General features: G+C 34.1%; 1 protein-coding gene across 1 annotated transcript in view; it reads right to left on the minus strand.

The window, feature by feature from the left end:
• The window catches only part of TRAF3 (TNF receptor associated factor 3), a 162,697-nt gene that overhangs the window by 14,852 nt on the left and 132,157 nt on the right, over positions 1–15,688 (minus strand). The window contains exons 6-9 of the mRNA XM_072630161.1: positions 14,141–14,308; positions 9,310–9,390; positions 4,704–4,778; positions 2,583–2,675 (exon numbers count right to left, since the gene is read on the minus strand). Of these exons, the coding sequence (XP_072486262.1) occupies positions 2,583–2,675; positions 4,704–4,778; positions 9,310–9,390; positions 14,141–14,308 (417 nt within the window). The remainder of the gene's footprint in view (positions 1–2,582; positions 2,676–4,703; positions 4,779–9,309; positions 9,391–14,140; positions 14,309–15,688) is intronic.

The following is a 15,688-nucleotide window of genomic DNA, read 5'->3' on the forward strand; positions in this document are numbered from 1 at the left end:
GTGTCGTCTTCCATTTATTTTTGGAAATGCTGACTATGCAGCTTCACTAATAACAATCCTACTACTTCATTTTTAGAGCCACATCTGGAATGAACAAGCTTGGCATCAGCACACATTCATATCTCTCTACAGATATGAAAAAATCAGCTATACAATATCCTCGAACAATTATAAGACTTTCATGTTTATTGAGCTGATATATTAAACTTTAGTTCTCATTTGTAATCTTCAGACCTCTGTCTTGCCAGAGCTAGTAATATTTTAATTACATTAAAAGTCTATTCACAAAGTAAAAACAAATTATTCTTGCCACCTCTCTCTAAGAGAATGTAATAAACCATGTGATGTGTGGCTAGCTGTTCTGGTAATTGGTATGTCCTGGGATTTCCAGTGATTCAAACCATTCATTCTCAACTGGAAAAAGACTACAAAGCAGGAAGTGAGGAAATTAACAATGATGATAATCCTCCAAAGAAAAAAATGCTCCTGCAAGTTTATTCAAGCAGCCCTTGGAAGAAGCCTTGGAAATAGTGCCTTTCACAGCTATAAAGCTTTGAAAACTGGATCAAGTGTTGTGAGGAGAAAAGTAGACAGTTTTTAAAAATATTATGCAGAGGTTGAACTAGATTAACTGAAAAAGTGAAACTAGCACCACAGCCTCTATCTGATTGATCACTTCTGCTGAGGTACAAAGATTACAGCAAACTATCTCTCAGGAGACATCAGGGTGGCAAAATGAAAACTGCACAATCTTGACTCAGTGTTAGGATAGAAAATATACTAGAATAGTTATAGATGTAAGTGACCCTTAATCTTATGCATATGATAAGAAAAGAAAGTGAAAATAAGGGTACATGTCTGTACAACATTCAGAGAAAAGATCAGATTATGACAAAGCAAGTAGTGATGTAGTATAGAGGGGAGTCTGAAATCTTGAGCTGGAGTACTGGCTTTGGCATTTACTTGCTGTGATTTCTCTGGGTAAGTCAGCCTCTCTGAGGCTCAGTTTCCTTCTCTGTAAAATAGGAATAATTTGCATTACTTATCTCATGGGGTTACTGTGAGGGAATACACTGTGTATCTGAGTTTCTATTCCTAACAAGTTCTGAAAGCAATCTAGTACATGCTCACAAAAAACAGCAAGAGGAACCTGGTACCTCGGTTGAATTTTGCTGTTTTTTGGTTACAATTCTGAATGCATATAAAAACAACACTTTTGAGAAGGTTAATACATCTTTATTTTGCTCTTCAAGAAGATTACTTGGCAATTTAAAAAGATATTATTTGAAATAAAAAGGTGTCTTGTTTTAAGTGGAATGAAAATGTTTTGGTTTAAAATCCTGGGCTTCCTCCAATACCTTTCCTTTAAGGATTTCCCTTCAAAACTGCTTGAGGTAGCCTTCAAACCTCAAAGCTGACAGAAAATAAAAACTCAAAGTGAAGCTAGAGATTCTATTTTGACAAATAAAACACAGCTTGGGGATTCTGTAATACCCTGCCTGGGACTCACTTTCCTCATTTATAAAATGAAGGGAGATATTAGATCAAGTGATCTCTAAAGACCTCTATAACTCTAAATGCTGTCATCTTAAATGATTCTTTTTCTAGAAAGCCTTGGAGGGTAGCAGATTTTTATAACAGAAATTTAGGAATCCCTCCAGGAAACACAACACAGGAGGCATCAAAATGGACATTAGGATGCCAAAGAGTTTTAGAGCAGGAGAAAACAAAGATGTCTTCGAAAATAAGAACAAAATAAGGAGTGGGGAGGAGAGAAGTCAATCTGCTCAGGACAAATAGCTCTCCTAAGATTCTTCTTGGGACTCCTCAGTTCTAAAAAGCCCATAGAAAAGCTGCAAATACTTTTTTTTTTTGGTTTTGTTTCTTCTTAAAAATTAATTATTTTTATTTATTTCATTAAATATTTCCCAATTACACATACAAAATATTAATAATTTTTTAAAATTGAGTTCTAAATTCTCTCCCTTTCTCCCCTCTCCTTGAGAAGGCAAACAATCTGATTTTGATTACATGTGAGGTCATGCAAAACATATTTCCATATTAGTCACACTGCAAAAGAAAACACAAACAAAATAAAATAATAAAAATAAAAAAGTTTTTTAAAAGTATGCTCCAGTATGCACTCAGAGTTCATAGAATTATTCACCATGGGTCTTTTGGAATTGTCTTGGATTATTGTCTTGATCAGAGTGAAAAGCTGTAAATACTGAACCACTTTTCCTAGCTGTCTTTCTTGCATGAAGGTCAAAGGACCAAAGAAGACAATTCTGTGTTAGTCACTCTGACTACATAAATGTTAAAATATTCAATTGTGACAGCCAGTGAGGTGAACCGACTACATATTTTGCTTGTCAATTAAAAAACAAAACAAAACAAAAAGCCCACACCATCAACCACAGACACTCATGAATGAGGCTCAAGATCAGTCATGGAATTTTTTTCTTTTAACAATCTTATGATACTGTTTCACTCATCCAAAAAGCTCCTTAAAAAAGGTTTTGTTCTCCATTTTCCCCAATTATTTAAATTTAACAATATCGGTAAAAGATGTATGGCTGTACCTTTTTCTCTAGAGAATTACTCCATTCTTTCAGTAAATTAACATGTTGTACTGCTGAGCTGGCCTCATGGGTCTTAATTTGCTGATTTGTTCCCTACGAGAATAAAGAATATAAAACATTTAAATCAAATTTACTGTTTTAAAAACATACAGAAAGAATGTAGTACAAAAGCTATAAAACCAACAGTAAATCTGAATGGAGTGAAATCTGATCAAATAAAGTTAATAAGAAACATTGAAATCAGGAGAATAGATTTTAATGACAAATATTAGCTAACTGAGGTAATTGACATGTTTTAAATACACAGGAGAATAGTGAGGGGAATTAAAAAATAAAAATGTTTTACCTTAAATGTAAATTTGGACTAATTTTCTCCCCATCCTCAAAAGAGAGAACTTTCTTTTGAAATAATTAATTTATAATCTACTTCATAGGAATGGACATTTTAAAATCAGCTTTTTACAAAAATTATTATTTTTTTATTGATAATATAAAAGGTACATTGCAGTTATAATTAGATACTGCCACAGTAGGATGTTGGAACTCAAGTCTAATCTGGACCAAATTAGACGGTGTACTGTAACTAACCTACCAAGAGGAAACAATCATTTGTTCATCCCAAAAAAATCAACATTTGCTGCTCCCACACAGCCTAAAGATTTTGGTAATTATAAAGGTTACATACAAACGTATATAATATACAGAGTACATAAGATGTAGACCAACTTATAGTTTCTTCTGAACACAGGTGATAGTAATTCACTTGCTTAAGAAATGAATTTGTATGAAAGTCTATATTGTTTTAAGATTCAAAATTTAAGAAGCCGCTAGAAAAACGCCAATGATCTCCAAAACATATACTCTGTATATAGAATATTTAGATATATATGTCGATATACATTTAGATATATACAAACATATATATGTACACAAAATGAATGATAGTACGTAAGACATAACAGTGGTTAAGGGTCAGCATTATTATAGAAAAAACATAATTCTAAAATAGATAAGTTTAAAATTTTTGACTAATAAAATATTAAGATTTCTATTATACTAAAGTAGAATTTATTTGTGGTATATTACAATTAGGTGGAAAGTATCTTATTTAAGATATATTTTCCCTTCTCCCAGTTTTAGAACATCAAGATACATATTTAAATGAAAACTCAATCAAAATTTGCTGGCCATCTCAGACATAATTAAAAAAACAAAAACAAAAATAAGAAACAGGTTTCTCACATTACATATGCAGCAATAACATAGTATGCTCTTATCATACTAGTACAGTGTGTGTGTGTGTGTGTGTGTGTGTGTGTGTGTGTATATGCATGTGCTCATTAGTAACTGTCCTACATGTTACTTAATCTCAGAGGAAATGTGGTGTTAGGGAAAGAGTGATGGATTCAAATCCTGGCTAGGAACAGACTCAGTACTTGTATGACCCCAGGCTGAACACTTCTCATCTCTTGAGTCTCAAGCACCTTAGACAGAAAACGGGATCATCATTCCTCTACTACTTACTTCCATGCGACTGTTGTGAAGAAAGTGCTTTATAAATCTTAAAGCATTATGGAAATGGGAAGTGTGGAAATCCAAACTAACCCTACATCTAGATTAGTTATGTTGAAATCTGAGTAAGTACACATATATGTGAACATTCCATTTTTCGACATATATCTATGTATGTTTGTGACCTAGAGTTTTCCATGCATCACTCTACAGAAATATTACAGATGCTGCAAAAACTAGAAACGTCCATATAGGTTCAATGTTTCTTTTCAAATAAGTTAAAACTCCTGTCACAGACTCTCTACAAAATCCCCAAATATAATATTAGTTCTTTTATTTTTGAAGAGACAGCAAAAGTTGTTTTTATTGTAGAAGTTATAAATGGAAAGACAACTTCTACCTCCCCAAATCTGATGCCTCAAGACATCACAGGAATAAAGAGCAGACACCGAGACCTGCTGCATACAACTTAACTCATTCATACAACTATATGTTTTTGTTTCCTTATAAAGACTAGAGGAGTCCAGAACTTGCATATTAAAATGTCAATATAAGTTTCTCTTATTGCAGACTTTCAGCAATTGAGAAATATAATCATTATATACTGACCTGAAAAGTGCAGCCATAACGCTTAAAACTACAGGTACTTGGGGCATTAATACATTCTGACAAATGTGCATTCAACTGCAACAGGAAAAAAATGTGAGTTTTGGTACAAACGTTTGCATGATAATGCTCAAACATATTAAGGGCACAGATCATCTGGGTTGTATTATTAAGAATGGTGTTTCTAAATATACAAGTGTGTATATTATCTGCTTGCTAGACTCATATGCAGCAATATACAGTATATCCACATGTATACACACATACACTAATATACAGAAATACATTTAATATAATTATTTTTTTTAAATTGCAGTTTCTTTAGAACAAATTGTTCAAAATGTGACAAGCCATCTGCAATGCCAGAATTTAAAAACAAAAACAAAAATAAAAACAAAAACCCAAAATGAACATTTATGGACTAGAGATGAAAATTGCATGAAAACACAGAAATCTCATACAGTATTTTAGGATGCAATTGGATCACACATCTCATATACAATACACGAGAACAGAAAATGAAAAATATTTTCAAGGCAAGCGTACACAATGTACCATTAATCATAGGATCATTAGAGATGAGTTTTTCCTCTTTTGAGAACATTGATTTCTTCCCAAATGTAGCCTTAAAATGACTGTTTGACATTTAATCTTAAAAAGAAACCCAGAGGTGGGTTGTTTATTTTTTTTAATGTGGATCTCATTATTGCCAATATTTCAAAAACTAAATTGTAGTGAAAATTCATATGAATTGGGAGAGGAAAACTCATCTTTAGGCAAAAGCCCTGGTTTGATTGAAATGTTCTTTAAATATAAAATCAAGTTATTTTATTTCCTGCACAAATGATTACAATGATAATATTTTAAAGGTACAGGTTATTAATTTTGCTATGCATAAATCTTAATGACCAAGAATAACTTCCTTAAATATAAAAATTGACATCAGAAAATTCAAGGAGTACATTTCAGGATCACATGAAAAATAATTACACATCAAATCAGGGACAATGGTACACAAAAGTGCAATAAAAGAATGAAGGGAAGATTTTGTTTGTTTTTTTCCTTCCTGCTCAGCATAGCTGAAGAATCTTAACTAATCTCATAGCTTTACATATATATTAACAAGTACAGATTTATTTTCTAGAACCAACTCCTGGTTTCCCTAGTACATAGACAGTCCATCCTTTATATGATGGCATTTCAAATAAAGGCATCTTCCTTTATGGCATCATTCATTTATGATGGAATTATGAGAGAATTTATAACTTATCTGTTGACTCTTCCCTCCTATCTTGTCCCTTAATAATTTTAGAATAGACCACAATTGTCATGGACCCGTCCAGAGATCACTTTTACAACGATCATTGCTGAAACAACTTTTTTTTTTTAAAGGGTACCGAGTCAGCACAAAATAACACTTTGGTAAGAATCAACTAATATAACTTAGACATGGTTTCCCTTAAGTATCCATGAACTACATACAGTATAAGAAAAAATGGCTACTAATCTCATTTTACATAAGCAACATTTTTTGGAATGAGAAAACAGATGGATAATGGTAGCAACAAAATACTGTACTATACGAATGAATAGATTATGACATACATTTAATGCTGCTATAAGAACAATCAGCAGTTTATGAGAAAAATGTATCTGAACAATCATCCTAATCTTTACAATGTTAAATTATTATACTTCTTTAATATAACTCTATGGCATAATCACACACTTTTATTTATTATCAAAGTATATTTTTATGTGTATTTTCATTCTTAAGTGGCATTTTGTCCCTGAGTGGGACCTAAAATAATCATAATTATTTCTTCCTTTGGCACCTCCCATTTCTGCCCCCACCTCTGATGGTCCTAATATAAGGACAAATATGTTAAGCTAGTGAGTGTTGATTTTCTGTTGGCAAGATCGTCCTTTGAACAGAATGTGCCACCTGATCATTCTTCTCAGAACCCTGCAGAGCTCCACTGACTCAGCAGGAGTTTCTTCAATGATGGTTGAGGGGAAATTAGAGAAATAAAATATAGCCTCCATGTAACCACCATTCATTAATACTAATGGATTTTTAACAAAAAAGTCCAGATCGTATTATCAGAAATTTAAACTAAATGGAGAACTGAGGTCTTAAGAAAAAAATTAAAACAGGCTGAGACAAGATGGAGGCTGATTTTCCTACTATGTCCAATAACAGTGAGTAAAAAAAAAAAATGCCCTTGAAGAAATGTTATATTATGTTTTATGTTTACAGTTACTTTAATGTGGGAATTGATTCACCCATGTCCTAAAAAAACCTGATAATTTAGATGCATTTTTCTCAGACTAGAAACTATGTGGAATGAATACAGACTGTTATATACATAAAAGACCCATGGTCCAGCTGGTCTGCTGTCCTAATAACAAGAGACAATATCAGAGATTCAAGGTATGGCGAGCAATCAGGGCAATGAGTCTCTGATGTCCTTTCAGCTCCTCTGATGACTGAATTCCCATGAGCTTGTATGTACCAGCTTCACAACGTGTACTGTGTCTCATTCTGACACAGACTTTTTCTCTCTCAACTATCTAGATACCAGAAATAAATCTGCTAGAAACTAATCTCTGCTTAGGTGCTGACTGAGGGATATTTATATTTTAACAGACAATGCTGCGTCCAAAAGGTCTCTGAAGTCAAAGGAATCAATCTCCAGTGATGGGATTTCAGGCCTCTGTGAGAGACATTTTGAAATACTGCAGCTTTCATGGGACTTCTTCAACCTACACATACAGCCACGAACCTTACTCAGAAGTGAGTGTAACACCACTTCCACTAATGCCCTGGCAAAGCACTCCACTCTGTTTTATCATCAGTGAAGTGGGGATAATTATACTTTTACTACTTGCCCTACATGATAGCTGTGAGGAAAATGCTTGCTAAACCTTAGGATTGGCAACAGAAAGTTAGATTTCTCCCTGATTGGCAGCTAGTGATCTACTTTATGCAAGAATGAAAAAGGTACTGGAAATTTTATCCAAGATTACTCTGATCTCATTAAAATGAAATATCCTAAAAATATATATTCATCTCATGTACCATCGATAAAACATCTGTGCTATTCCTCTAACATTTGTTATCCTGCAATGGCTTCCTCTGAAACATAATGACAAAGTGAAGCCAGCTGTACAAGAGAACACTACTGGGACTCTGGTGCCAAGAGACTCAGGTTGTGAGTGCTGGCTCTGCATGGGAGCTGAGGCAGGAGGCAGCGTGAGACAGCGGAACAAGCAATGGACCTGAGGGGCACCCTGGGTTTGAAGCCCATCTCTAGCATTTGCTGCCTAACCTCTCTGAGCCTCGGTTTCCTTGTCTGTAAAATGAAAGGGTTTGATTAATACTGCCTTCCAGCTCTAACATTCCATGAATCTATGGTGCTCCTCTGTCTAGTGTAACTGTGTATCCTGCTCAATAAAAAGTCTAAATGAAAATGACCTTCTAATGTTACTATGCTACTTTATATTCTCAACATAATCCTATAGAACAATTCTACAAAATTACATAAAGATACATAATACATACACACATGTGCATATATAATGCCACTGATATTATTTAATTTTTAAAGTGTCACTTTTTCCCTGAGTTGTACCTAAAATAATCATAACTATGTCTTCTTTTGGTACTTTCAGCCTTCTACATATTTACCATCTTCCCTCATTTCTCTATTCTCACTATTTATGGGGTCATAGAGAAGAAACTCTAGAATTTTTAACTAAAAGAAAATAACCTTTCCTATAGAAACCAGAAAGGGTCTTACAAAGCTAGAGCTAGAAGGGATCTTCAAATATAGTGTCAGAACTAGTAGGAATCTCAGAAATAGTCCAAATTACTCTTTTTAAAAAGGAAGAAATTGAGCCCAGAGATGCTGCAACTTGACTAAGTCACACAGTTTGTTAGTAGAGCATCAAGGAAGAGAAGACAGGTTTCTTAGGCCCCATCTAAGGTCATCTACTAGAACATTGTGCCCTCAAGGTCTTTAATCATCCAGGTTGCTGTTTTTGAGTATCTTCTAGAAAATATTAAATTAGAAACTTTGGTTTTTTATTTTATTTTTTAATCGAATGACATTCCATCTTCTGACAGAATTCATAGTTTTCATGCATAAAAATCTTTATGAAATTAGTGTTGTAAGTCTAGACTCTTCAGATCCTAGATGCTTTCCTATGCTACTGACAATCTTGGGGTAAAAAATCCAGTTTTTAACAGTGTCATCAAATTTTATTCATTGTCTCTGATGAAATGATACAGATGAAGCAATGGAAAAGATGCACCTATTACAAATTTACTTTTAAAAGGCTTGTGCAATGAATTACACAGAGGCAAATTAACACAAGTCTACTTTTCCCCTACTCAAAGGAAAAAAAAAATTTGCAAAACCATTTTTTAAAGTTACCAAAATACATCTCCCCCCACTGTAATGTTCAATCAATTTTAAATACTTCATAGATTAAAAGGCAAATGAATTTTGCAAAAAGCTAAAAAGATCTCATAATCTAAACTTCTAAATCTAGTAATACTAAATAAGCAGCTATTTACATTAAACAATTGGTAGAAACATCTTACCTCACTCCTCAAAAGTGTCTGAACACTACATTTATGTGGGCATGAGACAACAACACATGGACAGTCTGTATCTTCATGTTTCTAAAGAAAAGAAAAGAAAATTACTGTGAACTTGTTAAAAACAGTCTATACCTACCAACTAGCCAAGAATTTTTAACCAAAAGAAAATAAACTTCCTATTACAATCATTCCAATAAAAACTTTTATTTATTGGGAAAAGGTCCCACATGTACAAAAATATTTATAGCAGCTCCCTTTGTGGTGACCAAGAACTGGAAATTGAGGGGATGCCCATCAGCTGGGGAATGGCTGAACAAGTTGTGGTATATGAATGTAATGGAATACCACTGTGCTATAAGAAATGATGAGCAGGAAGACTTCAGAGAGGCCTCGAAAGACTTATATGAACTGATACCAAGTGAAACAAGCAGAACCAGGAGATTATTACACACAGTAACAGCCACAGTGTGTGATGACTGTTTCTGGTAGATCTAGCCCTTCACAGCAATGCAAGATCCTAAAACATTCCCAAACATTGCCAAGACTCTTGAGGCAAAATGACATCCACATCCAGAGACAGAACTCTGGAAGCAGAATATTTTCTCTTGTATTATGTTTGGTTTGTTTTTTCTCTTCGTTTCTTCCATTCATTTTAATTCTTCTATGCAACATGATTAAATGTGAAAATGTGTTTCATAAGAATCTATGTGTAGAATCCATATAAGATTGCACGCTGTCTCAGGGAGGGGGAGAAAAATCTAAGACTTATGGAAGTGATTGCAGAAAACTGAAAACAAATTAATTTTAAAAACTTCTATTTATGTAAGAAATGCAATTTAATATAAATGTTATATTTATGTAATAGTTATTATTTGAAAATGGTTGAGTGATTTAAAAAAACTAACCAAACAAAAAACAAACAAATCAAAAACTAGACATTGTCTTAGAAGATACAACAAAATATTGTTAATGGGAACTTGTGTGAAGGCTAGGATGAATGGGAAAATACATACATGAAAAACGGAACACTTGCAAAAGATACAATCATATCATTTTGGCCATGTGGTAAAAGCAAGGGATGACAGGTCAGAGTAAGAGAGATACCATGGATCCCTTACAACGTAAGGAGAAAATGAGTAAGGACTCCAGCATGTTGGGTGAACTGGCTATAACAATCCATTTGTGGAAGAACGTGGGAAAGAGTCAAACAGGAAGGGTAGCCATGGATAGGTTGTGATCTTCACTACTGCAGGGAACTCACAAACAGATGTCATCACAGATCTATTTGAACATATTAATTTGAAATTTATTAACTCAGATTTTATTTACCAGAGGTTTTCAGAAAATCTCTTTCTAAAAGGATCTTTATCATCTGAAATCTTTCACAATGTTAGACTAAATGAACTAAGAAAGATCTAAGTGTCCTAGAATAATCTCTGACATTGGATAAGCAAACTTTCAAGAAATTAGTTGTTTCTTTATAGAACATAAGGGGAAACTACTTCACCCCAACAAAAACACAAAAATCCTCATTTACTCAGAATTCAAATAATCAATTGCCTTTACAAGTCAACTGTAGTCATTTTATTTATAAAATGATGGGTTTGTATATTTGAACATATCCCTATACTGCTCTAGTACTCCAAGAATCCATGGTTTCACTGGTCCCTTCCACCAGTGTAGATGACAATAAACCCCCCTAGGGCTTCGATGGTCTTCATGAGTTTCTATGGCTAAAAATGTTGGTTCCCTCCTTGATGGCTGATCATCTGATGATGAGGCTTCTAAAATTAGCTTGGCTGATATTCATATAAAAGATGCAGTCTGTCATTGGGCCTATACTCAATAAATCAATAAGCATTTATTAAGTACTTATTTTGTGCCAGGTACAAAGCATTGGGGAGATAAAGAAAAAGCAAAAAAAAAAAACCCAACCCCCAAACATTTCTGCTTTAAAGGTACTGACATTCTAATGGGGGTAGCAACATATAAAAACCAGAACATACAAGATAAATACAGAGTACAAGGAAGGTAACCTTAGAGGTGCTAGTACATAACAGCTGACAAGACCAGGAAAGGTTTCCTGGAGGAAGTAGTACTAGAGCTATCTCTGGGGAAGCAATGGATTCTAAGAATTGGAGTCTAGGAGGTAGGAAGTTCTAGCTTCATCAGACCTGACAGAGCTTTCTATCCTTCTAGTACAGCCTCCAAAAATCCAGGGTCAACTCCATGCCATGATGAGGCACCAGAAGAAGACTCTAGTAATAGGAATTATCTTTCAATTAATATTTAGAAACCTCAAATGGAAACATAATGTCAAAATTCAAAGAACTCAATGATAAATCTTCTCCCATATTGTGTTTTAATAAAATAATCAATAGACCAATGAACAATTTCCTGAATTCCAAATATAGTAAGCGTGAATCTATGAACAAACCTCCTTAAAATGTCATCAGAAAAACATAAAGATTATAAATAGCCTATTTATTTATTTATAATTTTTATATAGCACAGTTTTAATACTGTCCGTGCTAAATAATGTAAGTGAACCTCTGAAACTTTCCCAAAATATACAGCTCAAGGTCATGATGAAGAAATAATCATAGTATTATTCAACTCATTTGGAAGTGAATTTAAAAAACCAAAATGTAATACTTCCGATAGGTTTAACTATGACATCATTAAGATATTTCTAACAAATGATAGTAGATCATTTACTACAGACATAATCTACTGGTACTATTCTTATTTATTAATGATTCAATTCCTCTATGTAGATATTACTAAGAAAATAACTCCTCCCAAATAAATTAATGATCTTCTACAAACCTAAAATAAAATATTTTAATTCTGCAGTTGTTGAAAAACTCTGAGCTGCTGAAAAATGAATAAGTTTCTTTCGTAAAAGATGATCACCTCTTGTGGCCAGGGTATGGAGTCAAAGAAAGACCTGGACACAAAAATTCATTATGACAATTCCCAAGATCCCCAGGGGGCAACACTGATGCTACTATCCCAGGTCACAGGACCCACCTGGCCTGTGTATGGTCAGTTGGAAGGAATATGAGACTGAGAATCAGAGGAGGAAAGCTGAAATCTTCAGTCTGTTAATTACTACTTTTTGTAACCATGGGCAAATCATTTGATTTCTCTGGGCCTCAGTTTCCTTTGTAAAATGAGAGGGTTGGGCTAGGTGATATCTAAGCTCCATTTCATGATTCTTGTGTTCATAAAGAAAAGCCTTAAGGACTCAGAAAGATCAAATATTTTAGACCTAGGTTTAAAATGGGGCTTCTTCCCTCCTCTGTCCCATAAACCAACAATCAACATGGAGACACTTGAACTTAGCTCCATTACATCCACCAAAAATCTCAGGTAGTCCTTATTCCTTAACTGTTAACAATTGCTCAATAATCTCTGGATTAGATTACTGAGGAAGAAAGGACTTTTTTTTTCCTTTTTGGTGCCACTCTAAATTATGATAAAATTGTACAGTTTGGAATAAAGATTTAAATGAATCAGCAACATATAATATTAGAACTGTAGTTGAAATACAGAGGAAGTCTGAGCCCTTGAATGACTTAAAAGTTCTCTAGAGTTTTGATATTACAATTATGCCCTACTTCAGTGTCCATTATATAATGACAGGTCACACTGACATAGTGCTTTAGAGTTTACAAACATGCAAAGTAAATACTGTAAATATTACTTTATATTTATTATATTTTATAGATGACAAAACTGAAGCTCAGAAAAGGATAATGAGTCACCCAAAGTCACCCCAATAATAAATTTATCAGAACTGGAATTCAAGGCCAGGATCCTGAGTCTGAGACTCCTTTCACACCACACCATATAGACCCTCGATCCAAACAGAATACCAATAGCTAATTTCTTGGCATACCAAAAATGTAGCCCAAAGGAAATCCAAATGACCCAAGGATCATGTTTACCTAGTTCTTTTTTTTAAACAAGTTTAAAATCTCTAAGGAAATCTTCTCTAAGAAGTGATCACTCCAGCTAGAAGTAGCACAGTGGAAAGGCTAAAGCACTGGATGTAGAGTCACTGCTTGTGAACTACTCTAACACAGGGTTACTGAAGGCAGCTGACACAATCCACATGAACATTTTTTTTACCATAAAGCATTATCTACATAACTACAAAGTGCTGGTATCATCACTGTTGTGGTGGTTATCATTTCTAGAGAAAAGACTTTACAAAAGATTCGAAGTTTGTCTTAGAAAACTTCTGTCATGAGTGCCTAAAAATACGTCATTATAGAATCACAGAATTTAAGCACTGGAAGGGATTTCATCTAGTCCAATTCACACCTGAAAAAGAATTTCCACTATAATGTACCCACTGAGTGGTCACAGAGCTTCTCCCTAGAGAGCTCATGGGATGGGGACTCCACCTCTCCTTCCCAAGACATCCTATGCCATTTCTGGATGTCTCTAATTGTTTTTCCTGACATCAAACCTAAATGGCCTCCTTGCACCTTCTACCCATTGCTCCTTATTTAGCTCCTGGGGATCAAACGAAACAAGTCTCACTCCTTCTTCACATGACCATTTTTCAATACTAGAAAAGAGATATCATGACTCCTGGCTCAGACTGGTGAGTCTTCGCCTTATCTTGCCTTGCGCTACTCACCTCCCTCACATGACTGTTGTGGGAAAGGTCCTTTTGAAACATTAAAGAACTGCAGAAATGCAAATGTTATTATAACTATTGTTTTTAGAAAAGAATAGTGAGAAAATCTCTTTGATGCAGAAAAAAAATCTGAATTGCACAGAAGGTATGAGTAATTGAAATAGGAAAAAATTTCACCTGCAGTGTAATCATGGGAACTTGACTTTTACAGTACTGACATGTTGCTTCTCGGTATTTACATGACTTTTCTACGTGGCCTGGTAAATCTTTTCGAAGGATTTTTTCTTTGCAGTCAGCACGGACACATGGAAGTTCTTCAAATTGGCAATCACTTTTTAAATGTACCTATAAGACAAAGGATAAACAATCCTTGCTCTTTGACAGTCCATTCAATATGAAATGTGGCAAACAAAATGAGTACTGGCTCTAGCCTTAAATATGTAGCTATCTGACATTTCTATACTCACCATTACATCTGTGTACAGTTGCAAAGAATAACAGATTGAACAGAGTTCCATGTTGTATTTGAGACACAATTTGCTAAATTGTGCCTGAAGAACTATGCAGGCAACATCCCAGGCAACCTTCTGGGGTGGGAAGCTATAGATCTCAGGCACTATATTCCAGTTTAAATAATTTTAAGGCAGAATTTCCCAGCCTGTGTTTGATGGAACCTTAGTTGTCCATACAACATAAATGGGAGTTCTGTGAGAACACTTCTAGAGTAGTTACATTTTCTTCCTCTAAAAATTTAATATGAAATTATATATTAATAACAATACTTTAAGTGACATTTTTAGGACACAAATAAGATTACTTCAAACTTTTTTGCCTTCAAATATTCCAAATCTCCCTTTATTCTGAAGGTATAACATATACCTATACCCCTCAAGCCAAAGTTCAGAGATTCTGCAAGTACATTTCGATCAACAAATTGCCAAATTAGCTTGAGAAACACATCTTAAGAGATATGGAATTAGTTTTATGATTAATGAAAAATTAAATAAATAGCATTTTCATGAAGCCTTTTAGGAATAGACTTCAGTTTCCACATCTGAAAAGGAGGGGATTAAACTGGGTAAGCTCTAACATTCTATAGCTGTCATTGAAAATAGATTCTATAAAGAAGTCATGTGAATACAACAATGTAGACTTCTTTCTAGGCATTTCAAAACTGAAAATTTTTATGAAATTTAAAATTTGTTCAATATTTCTTTGAAAATAAAAGTTAATTTGGAATTCTGCTCAGAAAGTTATTAAACTTCATGCCCTTTGACCAGGCTATACCATTACCAAGCCCATCATGTAAAGAGATCAAAGAAAAAGGAAAAGTATTTATACATACAAAAATATTTATAGTTGCTTATTTTTACAGGAGTCAAAAACTGGGAGCTAAAGGGGTTCCCAGCAGTTGGGGAACGGTTAAGAAAATTATTGCGTATGAATGCGATGGAATATTATGCCGTATAAAATAACAAAATGGGCAGTTTCAGAGTAAATTGGGGAAACCTCTATGAACTGATAGAGGAGAGCTAGCATAACATAGACCCAAAAAAACCCCAGAAAACCAACTTTGAAAAAACTTTATAACTCTTTCCAATGCACTGGCAAACCAATAGCACAGAGGACTAAAGACAAAGCATACCATCTACCTCCCTGCCAGACAGGTGAAGGATTAAAATGTTTTTAGACATGGCCAATGTGAGAATTTGTTTTGCTAGACTA

Source organism: Notamacropus eugenii, chromosome 1, assembly GCF_028372415.1.
Source record: "Notamacropus eugenii isolate mMacEug1 chromosome 1, mMacEug1.pri_v2, whole genome shotgun sequence".
In the NCBI taxonomy this organism is placed as follows: domain Eukaryota; kingdom Metazoa; phylum Chordata; class Mammalia; order Diprotodontia; family Macropodidae; genus Notamacropus; species Notamacropus eugenii.